The 18,861-nt window shown below is 36.0% G+C and overlaps 1 protein-coding gene across 5 annotated transcripts in view; it reads left to right on the top strand.

The window, feature by feature from the left end:
- LOC111147309 (diacylglycerol kinase beta) overlaps positions 1 to 18,861 on the top strand; it is a 630,133-nt gene that overhangs the window by 145,849 nt on the left and 465,423 nt on the right. For 3 of the 5 annotated variants that reach the window (XM_022503292.1, XM_022503290.1, XM_022503291.1), the window contains one exon: positions 5,549 to 5,647. In XM_022503292.1, coding sequence (XP_022359000.1) covers positions 5,549 to 5,647 — 99 coding nt within the window. Of the gene's footprint in view, positions 1 to 5,548; positions 5,648 to 7,680; positions 7,684 to 18,861 lie in introns of all 5 variants that reach the window. The other 2 variants (XM_022503289.1, XM_022503288.1) reach the window with 1 other exon arrangement.

The raw sequence follows: 18,861 nt of genomic DNA, 5'->3' as shown, positions 1-18,861 counted from the left end.
ACAAAAGAATGTATAAACCAACAATGTTCCTTTAAATCAGGGCACTTAGTTTTTCTTTAGAAGAATGACGTCTGTGTCTTATTTTCCTACAAATACATATGGAAATTTATTTTCTATTTTTTTTCCTCCTTTGACTTGTTAGATTCTAGTGCTTTCTTCTCAATATAGTACCCCAACTCTTTCCACAACTCCACCCTGTAAATACATACACGTGCATATACACACATTCACACGCATACGTACTTTCACATGTTTTCTTTTTCTTCCTAACTTGAGACAGCTTTTCCCAATAAACACAGATCTGGCTGTAAATTAGGTGCCATTGGAAATTGTCATAAACTCTGAAATTATTTCCAAGTGTTTAATTCATTTCCAGGAAAAGCTGGTTCATATTTTATGAATTTCCTAGATATAGGACTGATTCAGTTAATACAAAAGAGAATTTCTGGGGGCGCCTGGGTGGCTCAGTGGGTTAAGCCTCTGCCTTCGCCTCAGCTCATGATCCCAGGGTCCTAGGATCGAGCCCAACATCGGGCTTTCTGCTCCACAGGGAGCCTGCTCCCCCCTCTCTCTGCCTGCTTATGATCTCTGTCAAATAAATAAATAAAATCTTAAAAAAAAAAAAAAGAATTTCTGTACATATAAAAATAAAATGACTTAAGGATTTCTGTGTCTTACTCTTAAAAAAATGCAAAGACACCCAGGAACCAAAATAAAACACTTAAAAGACGGCAACAATTTCTTTTTGTTTTGTTAATTTAATTTTATTTTTTAAGTGTTCCAAGATTCATTGTTTATGCATCACACCCAGTGCTCCATGCAATCCATGCCTTCCTTAATACCCACCACCAGGCTCACCCATCCCCCTACCCCCGTCCCCTCCAAAACCCTCTGTTCATCAGAGTCCTCAGTCTCTCATGGTTCATCTTCCCCTCCAATTTTCCCCAGTTCACTTTTCCTTTCCTTCTCCTAATGTCCTCCATGTTATTGAAGGTAACAATTTCTTATCTCTGGGGCTCCACTGGCCATTTTATTGAAGAGGCAGGATTCATCTGTGCTCTAGTTTATTTATATTCTTGATGAGGATTTTTGTATTTTCACTTCTGCTGATTTGGGATCTGGGTTATCTTTAAGACAATTTTCAATCTTCAGCATCTTACTGACACTGAAAAGGACTCAGCTGTGTCTTTTTCTTATACGCTTGTCTGTAAAATGTCATGGCGACAAGTTTAAGCAAATTGTTTTTATTGCTGATTATGTTCACCTTTTTCCTTTTTAAAATTATATTGAAAAATAACATACATGCAGAAAAATATAAATATCCTAAGGGTAGAACTGGATGAATTTTGCATAAATGAACAACTCATGTAATAAGAATCTGATCAAGAGAGGCGCCTGGTTGTCTCAGTGGGTTAAAGACTGCCTTTGGCTCAAGTCGTGATCTCGGGGTCCTGAGATCGAGCTCTGCGTCGGGCTCTCTGCTAGGTGGGGAGCCTGCTTCCCCTCTCTCTCTTCCTGCCTCTCTGCCTATTTGTCATCTCTCTCTCTGTCAAATAAAGAAATAAAAAATCTTAAAAAAAAAAGAATCTGATCAAGAAATAAAGCATTGCAAAAAAAAAAAAAAAGAAATAAAGCATTGCCAGTAACCTAAGATTTTGGATTGGGGGAGGGAAGGAGCTTTTAAAATCTATCATATGGGGACGCCTGGGTGGCTCAGTTGGTTGGACGACTGCCTTCGGCTCAGGTCATGATCCGGGAGTCGCGGGATCGAGTCCCGCATCGGGCTCCCAGGTCCATGGGGAGTCTGCTTCTCCCTCTGACTTTCTCCTCGCTCATGCTCTCCCTCACTGCCTTTCTCTCAATAAATAAATAAAAATCTTAAAAAAAAAATTAAAAAAATAAAATAAAATCTATCATATGGGGGTGCCTGGGTGGCTCAGTTGGTTAAGTGACTGCCTTCAGCTCAGGTCATGATCCTGGAGTTCCAGGATTGAGTCCCGTATTGCGCTCCCTGCTCTGCAGGGAGTCTGCTTCTCCCTCTGACCCTCTCTCCTCTCATGCTCTCTTTCAATCTCTCTCTCTCAAGTAAATAAATAAAATCTTTTTAAAAAAATTTAAAATCTATCATATGGCTTGTATTTTTTGATATTTGCCTTTTTTAAATAGACTTTTTATTTTTAGAGCAGTTTAGGGTTCACAACAAAAAATGATCCTCACTTTTTTTTAAAGGGTTTCTTTCTTTCTTTCTTCCTTTCTTTCTTTATCTGAGAGTGAGGGAGAGAGAGTGTGTAAGCAGGGGAGGTGGGTGGGAGGAAGAGACAGAGAATCTCCAGCAGTCTCTATTCTGAACAGGGAGCCTGAAGCAGGCTCCAAGCTGGGGGTGGGGGTCTCCAAACTGGGGTCTCCAACCAGGGCTCTGCTTCTTCCCATGACCCTGAGATTATGATCTGAGCAAAACCCGAAAGTGGGTCCCTTAACTGACTGGACTACCTAGGCTCCCCAAATGATGTTCACTCTTAATCTTCATAAATAGTACTGAGAACTATAAGTTACTTTTTTTGGCTTTCACATTTTGTACTTTGTCTTCAAGTGTGTCTCTCAGCAATATGGTGAATAAACTAGAACTGCTACACAAATTTGTCTTCTAGCTTTTGAAATGATGAGAATGATCAGTAGTTCCCATATGGTGTCCTCCGTTTTGACACTTTGGGTTTCATGCAATGTCATGGTGGTGTTGATGGCCACCCAAGTACATTGAGCAGCTCTCAGTTCCCAGTCTTTAAAAAAAAAAAAAAAAAAAAAAAAGTAAGGTATCAGTGCACGTTACTAGTTAATACAGAATTTTGGGGCAGGAGATTTTTTTTTGCACTGCGTGTCCCTGTTTTACTAATGATCACATGACTACCGACTTTCTTCTAGAGTCTGCTACTTGACCATATTCCTGCAGGATTCTGCCTCACAGCTACCTGGACAAAGCTCAGGGATATAGACAAGACAGGCAAACTAAAAAGGCACATGCTAGTTTTATTTGGCACTTATATTCTGAAATCCCCATACCCAAATATGAAGAGTTACCCCCTATACACATACTGTGTTCAGCTCAAGTGTGATTCTATTAAAGCCATTAGTTTTTTTTCTTTTTGGCTGGAAAATGGTCTTTAAAAAAAGGAAAAAGACAGAAAACTGTCATTAAGTTCATTTTATGTTTGCCATCGCTTCTTACATCTGGTAGGCCTCAAATAAATATACAGAAAGGATAGTTATCCTTTGCCATATCAGTTGCAAATTGTTGGAAACACATGGAATGCAGGCGTAGGGGAGAGGGAGGCCCTCAGATAGCATATCTGTGGTCGGTGCGGGCACTCAGAGAGCCCTGCCCCTCTGTCCTTCAGTGTCGCATGTGAGGCTGTACGAACTTCAGGGAAGAGGAAAAAAAATTCAGAACTTTCTCATTCCGTACACACAGGGATTTTTAATGTAGATCTTGCCTCTACAAATTAGAGGCTTCTTGGATTCTGCATTCTCAGATTTAAAGAGGTCATACAGGATCAAAAAACAAAAGCCTTTTTTGCTGTGACACCCTGGCATAGAAGAGCCTTAAGACTCATCGTTTGTTTTTGGTTTTTGTTCATTTTTTCATACTGATTGAGATGTAAGCTTCCCAGGACTGCCATCACAAAATGCCACAAAATGAGTAGCTTTAAACAGCAGAGCTTTATTCTCTTTTAGTACTGGAGGCCAGAAATTTGAAATCAAGGTCAGCAGGGTCAGAGTCCATCTGAAGGGTGTCTGGGAGAACGCTTCCTTGCGGCTTCCTGGGCTCTGCTGGGAGCCTGCCCTCCTTGCTCTTCCTTGCCTTGTGGCTGCATCACCAGATCTTTTCCTGTGTTGCCACGTGGCCTCTTCTCTCCATCTCTGTCCCTGTAGGTCCAGATTTTTCTCTTCTTATGAGGACACCAGTCATTGGACCTGGGCTCCTCTTTATCCTGTAAAACTTCAGCTGAACCTGAGTACATCTACAGAGATCTTATTTCCAAATAAGTTCACATTCACAGCTATCAAGAGTGAGGACTTCAACATACCTTTTGAGGAATCCATTGTCCATTATGTCCAAATCTCAAATTCCAGAGCCATGATTTATTCTAAGGAAATTGATTAAGTCCAATAAATTAATAATACATTTTCACCACCAAATTTTCATTTGCCAAATCAGAACATCCATTTATTTAGTTCTTTTGTACATGTGGCCTGAATCTCTGTCTTTAACACCTCTTGCCTCTTGACGTAGATCAGCAGTGCTTGGTAAGAAGACTAAACCATTTCCTTAGAAGGAGTTTACATGTCACTGAGAAGCAGCTGCTAACCATGGATGTATATGGAGAGGTTCTTTCATTTCATGTAATGGGGCCTAATGTGTAGGAATCATTGCCCAAGTAGCCTTAACTCAGGGCGAGGAGTTAGTACGACAGATGTTTTAGATTGAAGGGCAACAGAATACCACTTCAGGGGAGTTCTATCACCAACAGTAAATCAACACTCTTTGGGCGTTTATGTTTGATTGCTAATTAACTGCTTACTAAGGTAAGCTTGTTTTGAAAATTAATGTAGCCATGACTTAAATGGAGTGTCTTTGGTTCAAAACTGAAAAATGATGCCGCTCCGTTTTTGTTTTGAACAAAACACATTACTTTACTAACATGTATAATTGTTCTAAAGTAGTAATATTTTATGATAAATTTTATATTTTAATAATTTTATATTAAATTAATATGGAGTGAGAGAGCGAGAAGTCCCCTAGATGCCTTTAGCAAATATGTATGATTCCCATAAAAACTACCACCTCAATTTTAAAAATCACTATTTAATGCACTATGTTAGAACACCTTAATTTAAGCTTGTGACCAAGATGGATAAAAATACAGCTTAGGTTCATACATGTTAAAAAGTAAAAAACATTACGTGATTATACCCTAACTTAATGTAGAGCTGATAAATACAATATAAAGATAAATTTTTATAATCATAATCATCTTCTTATATTTATATCCTGCTCCTACTGAGATGAATCTCTGGTTACATTTACATATTGAATTACAAAGTTAAAACTAATGATGGGATCAATTATGCCCCATACTGAGCTGTGCACTTTGGAATGACTTTGAGAAAACAGGAGGGTCAAAAAAAAAAAAAAGCATCCACGGCGCACAGTGGTTTCAGAATTATGCTAACAGATAAGCAAAGGAAGAGACAATAATTTGCATTTGTCAAGGAAATCAGGCATTCATTGGTATAAAACCTAAAGTATTTTGAATATAAACATTTCTTAGAATTCGAAAATATATAGGCTGGGTCATAGAAGTTGCTGAACCGTGGATTTAAGGTAGATATATAAGGGCAAACATAACCTCATTCCCTTTTTGATCCTCTTAATTGTTCTTGGAATCCTTTTGATGTATTTTTTAATGCATTTGCTGTATCTCAGTTGAAATATCTGCTCCATATTTGCTGTTGTCATGCCAAATGATAGTGTCTTCTTTCTCCTTCCTAGCTGCATAATAAATGTGCTTCTCATCTCAAACCTGAATGTGACTGCGGACCTTTGAAGGACCATATTTTACCACCCACAACAATCTGTCCAGTAGTCCTGGTGAGTTTTTCCTTCTCATCATTCTGCTCTAACTTGGGGTTTCTGTGAGAACTGGTATGCTATACCATTAAATGCTTCCAGGGCTGATTCTTTTCCATTGATCAAGACAGTGCTCTATAGATCAAAAATGCCCCATTACTGCCAAGTAGACACCTTTGCCCACTATATTTTCTTTTTTCTTCATGGCACAGTAAACGTTTTCGTAAGGTGTACTCTAACTGAAGCTGACTCAGGCTTCACCAGTTAGTCATGCTGTACTTACCAGAAATTGTATAGGCAGAACACTTCTACATCTTACATGTTTTATAGATCTAGCTTCCCAGAATAATGAAGTTATTCTTATGGGCAATTTTGCTGGAGATGCACATTCTATATCTGCAATGTTCAGTCCTCTTATCTAGGTCAGAGGCTACCTAGAAAGAGGACACATATGCTGAAGAAAGTTATGCACTGTCATTAGGTGTATTTTATTTTTTATTGGTGAACAATAAATTTAACCACCTGCAAAATACTTAATTAAATAAATATGTAAGTGGGAAATGCATAACTGAGGCAATCCAGAGAAGAGTCAAACCTCGATATAAAGAGAAGTAGGTAGTCAAAGATAATATTCACATTACATTTCAAAATCCAAATTGTTTCTAAAGTGAAACGCTTATTTTACAAAACAAACTATTTTATATCCATAATGCAGTTCACATTTTTAAATACGACACGGAAATTCAGTGGCTGGGACTTTAGCTTGATATAATAAAAATACAACAACTAAAAAATGTTAGACAAATACTTTTCTAAAGGTCAACCTAGAAATTAATCAAATTACTCAATTTGCACCCACTTATGATTCATTTTGTAATTATCTGTAAAATACTGGTTGTATTTTAAATGTCTTTATTTAAAAATTATTTAAAACTCTTCATTTTCTCAAACTACAAATGTAGAGCAAAGGAAAATACCCCACATTGCTGAGGATAGCAATAACTAATTCTCAGTTTCCTTTCTTCATGTGAGATTCATTAGACATCCTGTAGTAAATAACATTAATTAAAAATAATGAATGCCACATAAAAATACTTTTTAGATGAATTTTGGTGTTATTTTATTTTTCATAGCATTATCTTAAAGATAAAGGACTTGTACCATTTTTAGATATTTATATTCTTTTTAAAGTTATAGTAATTTTACTACTTTTGATGCAGGCTTGATCTCAGATTTTAACCCTAGAAAGAAATTCATCATGTCATCCTAACATCTAGCTGCCTATGTAAAACCCTACTAAGTTCATTGAACCAGGAGACTACTTCCTTGGTCCACTTATGTCAACCTCTGGTCACTTAAAGTCAAGCATGAGCTGCTTTCTTTTTATTACTCTATCTTTTCTTTCTTTGAGAGAATCAAAGGTAGAGAACATGTGTTACGTGAATATTCTTGTATTCTAACAATCTTAACAAAACCCTCACGCTGGATTTTTTTTTTTAGATCCTCTTGATTCTGAAGATTTATTTTCAATCATTAAATCTTCCTACAGTTTTAATCATGATTTGCATCTCAACATTTGCTCTTTTATCATTTCCTTGGTACTACCTACTCTATAATATTTGGCACTGTTGACGACTTCGTCCTTCATGAATGCCTACCTTTCACTGACCGCCATTATGCCACACTCTCCTGGGCTTTCTTCTGTTTCTCTGGATACCTGCCCTTTATCTTTCCTGGTTTTCATGACTTCATCCTGCTCCATGATGGTGAATCCTTTTGCTCAACCCTCATATGTCATAGCTTTTCACCCTTAACATTCTTTCCAGTGGGATCTTGTTTATTTAGTTGACTTCATTATCATGTTAATTTATATTCAGTTTATCATCCATCTATAGGTTTGCATCCCAAACCTATAAGCCTGCAACTTGAAGGCCCCATGCTATCTTACATGCCCAATATATTATCATTATTAAATGTAATAATAGTAGCTCATATAGAGAGAGCACATATACCATACCAGCTACTATGCTTAACATATTCATTCATTAATTTAGCAAGTATTTATTGTCTTGTTGATGCCAAATAGTATTATAGGTAGGGAGATAAAATGGTAAAAGCTAAAGTAAATCTTTGCTTTTGTAGATTTTTCATTCCAACAATAAACAATGAAATAAGAAAATTATTTCATACCTGGTTGTGCTTTAAATATAAAGGGCAATGCTGAAGCAGGAAAAGAAGAGAAGAAATGTGGGGCTGTAGTTACTAAGGGGGTACACTTTAGAGTTCAATATGGGAATAGTTGAATGAAGAGCTGAAGAATGTGAGGGAGTCATCCACATGACTGTTGGGGGATGGAACTTCACAGAGGTGTCACCAAGGATGGACAAGAAAAGATTCAGAGGCAGGAGAAAACAGTCCTATCTGAAGGGCATCAAGGAGATTAGTGACTGGGCCTAAATGAGAAGGAGGAGGAATAGTAGAGGAGAAGGTCAAAGATGTCATAAAATGTTCTTGTCCTGTAGGGCACTTTAGGCCACTGTAAGATCTTTAGCTTTTATTCTGAATGAGGTTGGAAGCCAATAGAGGATTTTGATTAGAAAAGGGGATGATCTGACTTACAGTTTAAAAAGAACAATGTAACAATGTTGAGGGGGCAGCAATGAATAAAAACATATGTGATACTTCTCTTAGAGAATTAGGAACCTGGGATATTGCTGAGAGAAAGGATAGCATAAACTGTATGAGAATTTAGAGGATTGGGACGAAGTTACGCAACAGGCACTGAGGAAAGTGGGAGCTTAACGGATCAAGGGAATAAATACCATTTGTTTGGCAGGGAGTAATGAGCAGCCCCTTATTAATCATCATAAATTTAGAATAAGACCAGTAAGCTTGGATGAGTATATTTCTCTAGTCACATTCAGTTATATTTCTCCATTTTTATTCTAGTTCTAGGAGTAGTATAGGCATAGCCTAGCTTTAAGGAGATTACATTTTGCTAAATCTGATAAAAGGAGGGAGTAGCCAGGGAGTTGAGAGTATATGCAATAGAGTGAGTATAAAGATTGACCATGGAATTTAAGCTGGGAGGTGAGGGAAGTAAGGACACGGAGAGGGAGGTACAATAATGGGTGGTAGGAAGAATATGTTGTAGATTATTGTGGAATCCTAGATTGTTGAAATCAAGGTTATCATTGTTTCAGTGTCAGGTTGTGAGAATGAGTGGGATAGCAAATTGAGATTATGAAAGGGTTGTGGTCACTGGTAATGATAGGTATGAATTTGTTTAATCCTCACAGTGACACTATAAGATAAATATTATAACTATCTACATTTCTTTTATGGGTAAACTGAGAAACAGAGAAGTTAAGTAAATTTCCTATGTCACATGGCTATGAGCTAACAGGCCAGAATTGGAACCCAAGAATTATTATTCCATAACTCATTCACTGAACTTACCATTCTCACCCTTTTTCCAAATCCCAAACAGGCCCTCTCCCTCTCCTGTTTTTCTTACCTTGGTGACTAGAACGTTCATATTCTAACTTTGCCAAGATAGAAACCTAAGAATTATCATTGGTGACTCATCTTAAATTTCAGATTAATCATTGGGCAGCCTATTCTGATGTTTTCAATCCTTTTTCTTTCTTCAGCCCAACTGCAACTGCCTCACGTGGCACCATCACAAATTATTGTTCAGGATTGTCCTAATGGCATTCTTACTGAATTACCTCCATTCCACACATTCTTCATTCTGCGGGAGCAGAATGAATCCACTTACGAAAAATATCTAATATTTTCCTGCTTAAATATTTTAACATATTTAAAATAAGTAAATATCCAGTAATTCTCTTATTTGAATTCCAATTTATCTAACATGGTAAGCAAGGCTCTAACTAGATCGACTCACCCAATCCCTCATGCCAGTAGCACACTTGAATTCAAGGATAATTTGAACTACTATAGTTCTCTTAAGTACACCCACTTTCTAAAGCTTTTGGAGTTTTCTATATGTTAATGAATCAGCCTGAATCACGTTACTTTTAAATTTCCCCTGCTTTGCTAAATAGAAATTAAAGGTTACTTTTTTAGCCTGGAATAAATACTCATACCACTATTAGACCCATTAACTATTTACATACTCCTAAAGAAATTATACCATTGTTCTGCCCACAAAATTGCTTAATCAGTTCTGAATGATGGGCTCTGAGACTTTTTAATTTGTAAACTCTCATTTGACATCCCAGGAATAATTCCACACCATATCACACGCTGTAAAATTTTTTTAACTTTTGTTTAAAGAACATCGTTAGTCTTCACAAGTAATATAATCTCGTTTTCCTTTTTTTCCAATAACAATTTCCTTCTTAAAAATTATGAGTCCCATTTTTCTCATGCTGATGTTCTTGAAGAAGAGCAGGTGAGGTTCAGAATCATTGTAAGATGGCCATGAATAGAAGAAATCTCTCTTTAATCTAGGAAATATAAAATGAAGAGCTTAAGATACTTACTTTTATTGAGGTTTTTCTTTCCTTTGCCTTGACTATATAGTCAGACATTGGCTATTGAATGAGTGACATAAACTTAATATGGAGCTTAATTCCTGGTTGAAACACCTAAATAACATACTACAAAGTCAAGGTCAACAGCAGCACTCTTTTGATATTTTAGGACATCTTTTTAGGTGTTATTTATCTTTTAAAAAATCCCACATCACATTTCCATCACATTTCTCAGCCTCCCAATTGCTCCCCAACACTTGTTATTACCTTTAAGTTAATGAGTCAGTAGATGTGCTCACCTGTTATGGAGATTAGCAAGGTAAGCACCTTCTTTGCACTGATGGCATGCTCTTATTGGCATATACTACAAACGGCGTTCACACATAATTGGTCTTGATAGTGCCTATTGCCATAAAAATGGATCCAAACCAACTACTCTGAAATTAAAATGAAAATGTGACCAGTGAGTCTATACATCATATATAATCCCTGCTTTCTGGGATTGCTTTTGGTTTCTGGCATATTTTGAGAGTATTATCAAAAAACCATATTGCTTAAAATTGATGTAGTTTAGGGATTTTTGTCAAGATACTTCTGTGTTTGAATACTTACAATGCTTTCTTTGAAAAATCTTCCAGCAAAAATGATGACATTCATGGTCCATTTACTGCCATATCGGAGAAAATTCAGAACTGTTTCCAAAGGCAGATTTCTTGAAGGCCTTCCCTCATCCTATCTCCAAACAAATGTAAAGTGATTCCAATCTATTCAGATTGGGGACTCTTGATAAGTAACTTAATTTCCATAAGAGGCCATTAATCCTTCTCTTCGTTAAAATGAATATTTCTCCTTTGAATGGAGTCCATTAAAAAATATGTTCTTGGGGCGCCTGGGTGGCTCAGTGGTTAAAGCCTCTGCCTTCGGCTCAGGTCATGATCCCAGGGTCCTGGGATCGAGCTCCGCATCGAGCTCTCTGCTCAGCAGGGAGCCTGCCTCCTCCTCCTCTCTCTCTCTGCCTGCCTCTCTGCCTACTTGTGATCTGTCTAATTAAAAAAAAAAAATATGTTCTTGACTCTCCTTATAGATGGAACTTAGAAATTTCTGCTGTCCAATATCAAAGTGACAATGAAAAAAATTATAATAATTTCATGGAGAACGTGGCCTGATAAGCATGAAACCCACCTTTTATGTTCTAAATTTTACCCCCAACCAAAGACGGACTTGGTCCATCAGTTTTAGTCCCTTACTGAATTGCTTTAATTAAATTCAGACTCTCCATTATGTCATTTACCTACATTGAAAGATATTTTAAAAGTGATTTGGAACTCCTTATTGTAACAAAAAAAAGCTATGTTTTTAGAGATGCCTTCATTACCTAACAGAAATTCCTCAGTTCCCTTTATCATGGTTTGTTTTCTTTCAGTCCCTATCATCCTATTACTGTCATATTTTTATTATATAGTATTACATACTTATTATTTACACACACACACACACACACACACACACACACACACACACACACACGTTAGCCCCTCACCCCCAGAAAGGTTGAATACAATAGATCCAGGCATTGTGTTTAAATTAAAATTTTTTTTAAAAAAGAGAATATTCCAGATAAGCATTTAAGATGAAACACAATGCCTGAATCCATTACTGTCGTGTTTTATCTTCTACCCTTAAAATGCACAGAGGTAAATGCATAAGACATTTGACAATGATGTATGTATTTATGTTATTTACTTCTTTGTCATAACCCATAACTTTATTGCTATCCCATCCATAAATTTCTCTTCCTTTTATTGGCCTCAGTTAGAACTTCTAAAATTATTTTTAATAGTTCATAAATTTGTTGAATCACAGAAATCAATGAAATAGGCTAGGTAAAGTCCCTTTGATTCTTAGAGTAATTTAGTAGAGGAAGCTATAAATTTGATCAACTTCTCTAGAACTGTAGTGTAGTCTGTATGTTCATTCCAGGTTTTATATTATTTTTTTACGATCAGTCCATTTGGGTCTCTGGGAGTGTACATGTTTTTATAATGATTCTTCAGTTTGAGGGAGGCTTTTATTACATTGATCCTTTCACTATCAACAAAAGAAAACTTGAGGGGCACCTGGGTGGTTCAGTGGGTTAAAGCCTCTGCCTTCGGCCCAGGTCATGATCCCAGGGTCCTGGGATCGAGCCCCACATCAGGCTCTCCGTTCAGCAGGGAGCCTGCTTCTCTCTCTACGTTTCTCCCAGCCAAGAAGCTCATCTCAATGGTTGTGCATGTGCAAATACATCACACCGCAACCATGTGCAACAGCCGAAGCTGCCATGTCAGCTTCATCTCACAGAGGGCTTTGAAAATGCCGCAGATATAATTTTGGTTAGTATTATAATGGTCAACCCTATGGCCAGTTATGACATTGAGAGATTATGCGGATTATGCTCCTTTTTGCTAGGAAATGTTTATAAGTAGGACGAAGATAAGGAAATAAAGGACTATACCAAAAGGAAATGGTGGGGGCGCCTGGCTGGCTCATTGGGTTAAAGCCTCTGGCTTCTGCTCAGGTCATGATCTCAGGGTCCTGGGATGGAGCCTGGCATCAGGCTCTCTGCTCAGCAGGGAGCCTGCTTCCTCTTCTCTCTGCCTGCCTCTCTGCCTACTGCCTCTCTGCCTACTTGTGATCTTTGTCTGTCAAATAAATAAATAAAATCTTAAAAGAAAAAAGAAAACTTGAGATGTCTCATGAGGAAGTGGCATTTTAAACTTTATGTTTAAACAGTGAAATGAAGCAGATCATTGTAAAAATCACTATTATTATATTTAGCTCCATGATTTAATTTACTTTTCTCCATGCTAGAGTAATTCTTGTACATCATTATTTAAAAATAAGATTCCTTTTTTCTAAATAAGGGGTGGATTATTTTGTCATTTTCTGTATTAGTATATACTAGTAAAGCTAAGAAGTTAAATATAGGGATGATATAATGTTGATTATTTTAAACTAGAGTTTATTTATTTATTTATATTTTATTTATTTATTTGACAGAGAGAGAGATCACAAGTAGGCAGAGAGGCAGGCAGAGAGAGAGAGAGGGAGAAGCAGGCTCCCTCCTGAGCAGAGAGCCTGATGCGGGGCTCGATCCCAGGACCCTAGGATCTTGACCTGAGCTGAAGGCATAGGCTTTAACCCACTGAGCCACCCAGGCGCCCCTAGAGTTTATTTTTTAAAGGTTTCATTTACTTGCTAGAGAGAGAGGAAAAGAGAGAGCATGTGCAGGTGCACATGCAAGCCTGGGGAGGTTCAAAGGGGGAGGGAGGGAAAGAGGGAAACTGTCCCAAGTAGATTGTACACAAAGCACAGAGCCTGAAGCAGGGCTGAATCTCGCAACCCTGAGATCGTGACCTGAGCTGAAACCAAGAGTCAGACGCTTAACCGATTGAGCCATGCAGGGGTCCCTAACTGGAGTTTATATTAAAGATAAGCATCTACTGTTTATATACTATAATGACTGTCTTTATTTTAAGATCATTACTGATAATCTATGTGCATTATTTTTATATACAATATCTGCAGTGCAAGATTCTTTTATGTTTTATCATCTTTTTCTCTCTACTTCTTCCTTTCTTCTTTTCATTGTCTTTTTAAGTTTCTGGAGCTAAAAGTCCAGATAAGAGCATTTCTCTTACTTCCCAGAAATTACACTCTATTGGCTAAGACAGGCAAGCTGATTACATACTACGGCAAGATAAATATTAACTTATAGGGGCCCCCGAGGACAAACTCTTAATTCTTCTGGAGGGTAATTCAAAGAGTAAATGAAGATTTTCTTGAAGAAATGATGCCTGGCTTTTGAAAAATAAGTGGGGATTTAACTGCCAAATACACAGTGGATGCCATATGAGTAGTCAAAGCAACCAGAGAGGACAGAGTGAGATCTTGAAACTAAGAAATGGTTATTGAGGGTTATGTGTAAAGGTGAGTCTTGAAGAGAACGACAAGATAAGGTATGAGATAGTGAAAATCCTGTCCTGTCTAGTCAAGGAGTTAAGCTTTTCCAGTATAAATAGGAGACTACATAATCAGGTTTTAGAAAGAAAATTCTGATGAATTGAACTAATCAAAAACTAATGATGTATTATATGGTGGCTAATTGAAAATAATAAAAAATAATAAAGATTATGTCTGAGATTTAAATTAAAAAAAAAAAGAAAGAAAATTCTAGTAGCAGTGTGATCTAAAATAGATTTAAAGCTGGGGGAAAAAATAAAGCTGGGAGCATAGGAGATACGAGAGTGTAAATAGAGGCTTGTGATGTGAACAATCAGAAGCATCAACAGAGTAAGAAAATGAGCAAATCAGGAGAGAAGATTGTAGCCCAAACTGGAATTAGAGTGTCTGATTTGATTTCAGAGTAGATTAGTCATAGAGGACGGTAAAATCCGGTTTGCGGCCATGGATCTGGGAGGCTCTCTTCCCAGTGTGGAGAGGAGGTTCACTAGCTATCAGGAAGTCAAGTAACTCTAGGGATAGTTTATTGTATGTTGTCCTTAAAACATCCCAAGATAATTATAGGGTCTTGATGAATTGGTTGCTATATAACCATAATGAATAAGAGTGGGAAGAGTGGGACGCCTGGGTGGCTCAGTTGGTTAGACGACTGCTTTTGGCTCAAGTCATGATCCCGGAGTCCCAGGATCGAGTCCCGCATCGGGCTCCCAGCTCCATGGGGAGTCTGCTTCTCCCTCTGACTTTCTCCTCACTCATGCTCTCTCTCACTGTCTCTCTCTCTCAAATAAATAAATAAAATCTTTAAAAAAAAAAAAAAAGAGTGGGAAGAGTTAGGAGATTCCTTGAGTTTCAAATGATAAGAGATATTCTACTCTGAGTCTGAAGGAATGATGATTTAAATGGAAAGCTGAGTGATTTCCATAAAACTATAGAACAAGTACTGGCTGAGAGAATGAACAATCTCTTTTCAGAAACATACTAAAGAAAGTGGCAGTGACTTAGAAAGAAAAACAGTAATTTGTTTATCTTAAATGAAGATTCAGAAAGCCCAGTAAAAAGTGTCAGAAATGAAGTGAGATACAAAAGATCAATTTAGGAGAAAGAAATCAGAAATAAGGTTGGGATAGTGATGACCGGAAAGGAAAGAGACTAGAAATTTAAGTTTCACTTGAACTCTGGATCAGTGGGCAAGTTGTTTCCTTCAAAGGGCTACAGAATCATAACAAATGATTTGTGTCCAGAATATAAAAATAATTTATGTAAATAAATAATAAGTAGCAAACAATCCAAACTAAAAGGGCAAAAGACCTAAAGTAGGCTTTGAGTAATATATATATATATATATATATATACACACACATACACACACACACACATCTCCTAAAAACATATAATGTATGCACACCATCTTTACTCCATCAGGAAAATACATTTTTAAATCTCAATAGGTAACACTACACACCCCAAAGAATTATTAAGACAATTAAAAATCCTAGGCTTTGGAAAGGATAGAAAGCAAGTGGATTGTTCATACATTGCAGATGGGAGAATAAATTGTTTCAGCTATGTTACAATACTGTGTGGTAATATACTCTCTGTATTTGAGTCCTGATTTTTTCACTAATTTTGTGATATGGGGCAAGTTACTCATATTTCATATGTTTGTATTCCGTTTGTAAAATGGAATTAAATGAATTAATTCATGAAAACTGCCTAGAAGTATGCCCAGTATATAGCAAGTGTTCAGATGATCTCACCTATTATTATGGTTATTTTAAGTGTTATGTTGGAATTTAAAAAGTAAATTTCAACCATTTATTATTAAATAAAATTGATAAAAACAACATAAAAATTAAGAGAAAAATTTAAAAATTAGAGTAAGATATGTAAGAATAATTATTAATATATAAAAGGAAGCACTTTTAAAAACTTCCTCCTGATTCTTAGATGTGTATTTAGACATATTTGTAATTAAACTTGATATAGCATGTGACACCTTATTTTTACACTTAAACTAATATCATTAAATGTGTGTGTTTCTGTATACTATGGAACATTGCTATTCATGGCTGTATAATATCTTATTAAGTGAAGATATCATAATTTAGTTGAAATAATGTTTATGTCTAGCATGTTTCCAATTATTTATTTTGTTATGATATATAATACCTTACTGAACATCTTTATGAAGAATGGCCTTTCCTGGTTACTCTAATTGATATTCCAAAGTATCCTTTTTTCTGCTTATACTGTATTACTTTGTTCTACACATGAATCAGATTTCACAGTTCTTTAGTTCTTTCTGCACTATAAACATATCTTAATCAGGAATATAATGTTTGGAGTGTTTCCTAAAACAAAACAAAAAAAAGTTTTAGCATAAACTATTAATGGAAACATTTAAGTAACTTATTTTAGAGGATAATTGTATCTTAAGTTTACACAAACATCATATTATCAGAATAGTATTCATTGGCAGATAGTGATATAAAAAATCAAGTGTATGTTCAATTTGGTGCCTCTTTTGGACCAGTGCCTCTTTTGGACCAGTCTCTTCTCCCCAAAATACTTTATATTCTTTTTATAATAGTCTATATTATCTTAAATAAACATAGAAGAATGCCAAGAGAATCAATAATGAAGTTCGTTTGCTCAGAGAAAGGAAAATAAAGCTATTTGGGTAATATGAATTCTAGACATACCCTTAGACTTGATTCATATTTTTCCAACTACCTCTCTTCTTTGCTGTGACTGAAAAGTTGAACAACATGGTGTTGCTGAAATACCAGTCCACGCATTTCTACATATAACAGTCTTGGAGAACCATATGTCTATGTTACCTTCTTTTCTTCCAATCTTGCTTGCTGTTCTACGATTATAAGAATTCTACTAGATTATGCATTATAGATATGGTGATTAAGTTAGTGTAGTTTCGGGTATATTAAATCTTTCCTTTAAAGGATGTGTTTTATCAAGTCATTACTCCTCAACAATGTCAAAAGTTCTGTTAGAGAGAGAAAGCATGGTATGTATGTATTTTCCTCACAGTCCAGCTATTATGGGATCTCTCTGTCTTCTCTGTCACTTAACTGTAACCAGAACACTTAATAATGACCATTTCAATAGTAAACATGAGCCAGTGTAAGGGGAGGGGGGAGATGTTTGAATTCCTCATGATTCTGAAATTTGGATTTTGAATGCTCTGGAACCTTGCTTCCTATACTAGTTGTAGGGCTCCCAGAAGTTTAATGGAGAGGTGTGAACAGTTGGCTAAGGCTGTGACTTGCTGCAGTGAGCTTCAGTTTTTATTTAACATCAATTCGGCTGCTTCTCCCTTCTTTGCATTTACCTCTTTAACCTTTAACCACAGTTACTGAAGTCATCTATTTTCTTCAAATTCTTTATGTAATGTACCATGGGTTTATGCCTGTGCAATTTTCTTTTTTGTCTAAAGAGTGGGGACAAAACCCATTGTCAGTGCTCAATAAATGTTTCATCAGTGCCATTACTTAATATTCATTTAATTAATATTCATTATAGATCAATTCATAATTGTCATCATAGTAATGATAGGCAAAAAAGAATCTAATTTTTTCCATACTTTGAAAATCTAACTCGGACTCATTTTTAAGTTATTATTCATAAAAAGATAGCTGCTTTTTATTTATTTATTTTAAAAATATATAGAATTAAATTCTGAACATTCCTATATTTTTTTTGCCAATGGTTTTCTGACTCAAATTTCAGTGAGGAACACATTTAAGCACTAAAGCTCTAGGATGTTTATAATATACGTGTACATCCATTTTGGATGGACAGAGTCTTCATGTATGTATATTTTAAAGGTACATAGGATAAGAAATGGGAAAAGACCCTGCACACTAAGTGATGATCCCATCATCTACACTTGTAAGATGAACCATTTATCTGTTACATTGTCTTAGATTGATTTTAGTGGTTTCCAAAGAACCCATCTTTGTAGTAGCTTAGGCTATGTAGTATAGTATATGTATACTTACAAATAAGGTCTAATCTAGAAGAAAAAATTCATTATATTGTGGCAAATTATATTTGTTTCTACCTAAATGAGTATGATAGAGTTCTATTGTTAGGATTCTAAAATACTATTTTTAGTTGTCTTTTTTTTTTTAATAGGGCTGCAAAGATGTTTTTCCACATTTCTCTGATATTTTATGCCTAACATGTAGCTGTACCCAGAGCAAATTATAATAATTTTTTTAAGGAAACAAACTTGGAGTCTGTTAATTTTGTCATGATTTATGGAAAAGTAAAAATGAAAGACTGATATGACATAAACTGGGAGTTCAACTAATTGAAAATCTGATGGAAATCTAAATCATGTAGGCAAAAAAATAAGCATTATCTAAAGAAGGATAAAAATATTTGATAGCTAAAATCTAGGAAACAGGCTGAAGCAAAGTAAAGAATGTCTTTTATGTACCTGTTTCAAAAGTGAGGATATGCAATTATCTATTAATGAATTAAGTTATTCTACAGCTTACTGCCAATAACATTCAAAGCAGCTTATATAAGTATGCAGCAATCTAACACAATAAATGTATACCAAAATTAAATTAGACTTAGAAATTCATGTCACTAATATCCTAAAAAAGTTGACAGAGGTAGTTTGCAAATTTGTCGCTGAGTTTCTTAGTAGCCTTATGAAAAGAGGGGAAATACAGTCTTGACAGTTTTCACAACATAAAAACA

The sequence above is a fragment of the Enhydra lutris genome, unplaced genomic scaffold (assembly GCF_002288905.1).
Source record: "Enhydra lutris kenyoni isolate GAN:26980312 unplaced genomic scaffold, ASM228890v2 scaffoldscaffold16, whole genome shotgun sequence".
Classification (NCBI taxonomy): domain Eukaryota; kingdom Metazoa; phylum Chordata; class Mammalia; order Carnivora; family Mustelidae; genus Enhydra; species Enhydra lutris.
This window is presented reverse-complemented; position numbering and strand designations above follow the sequence as displayed.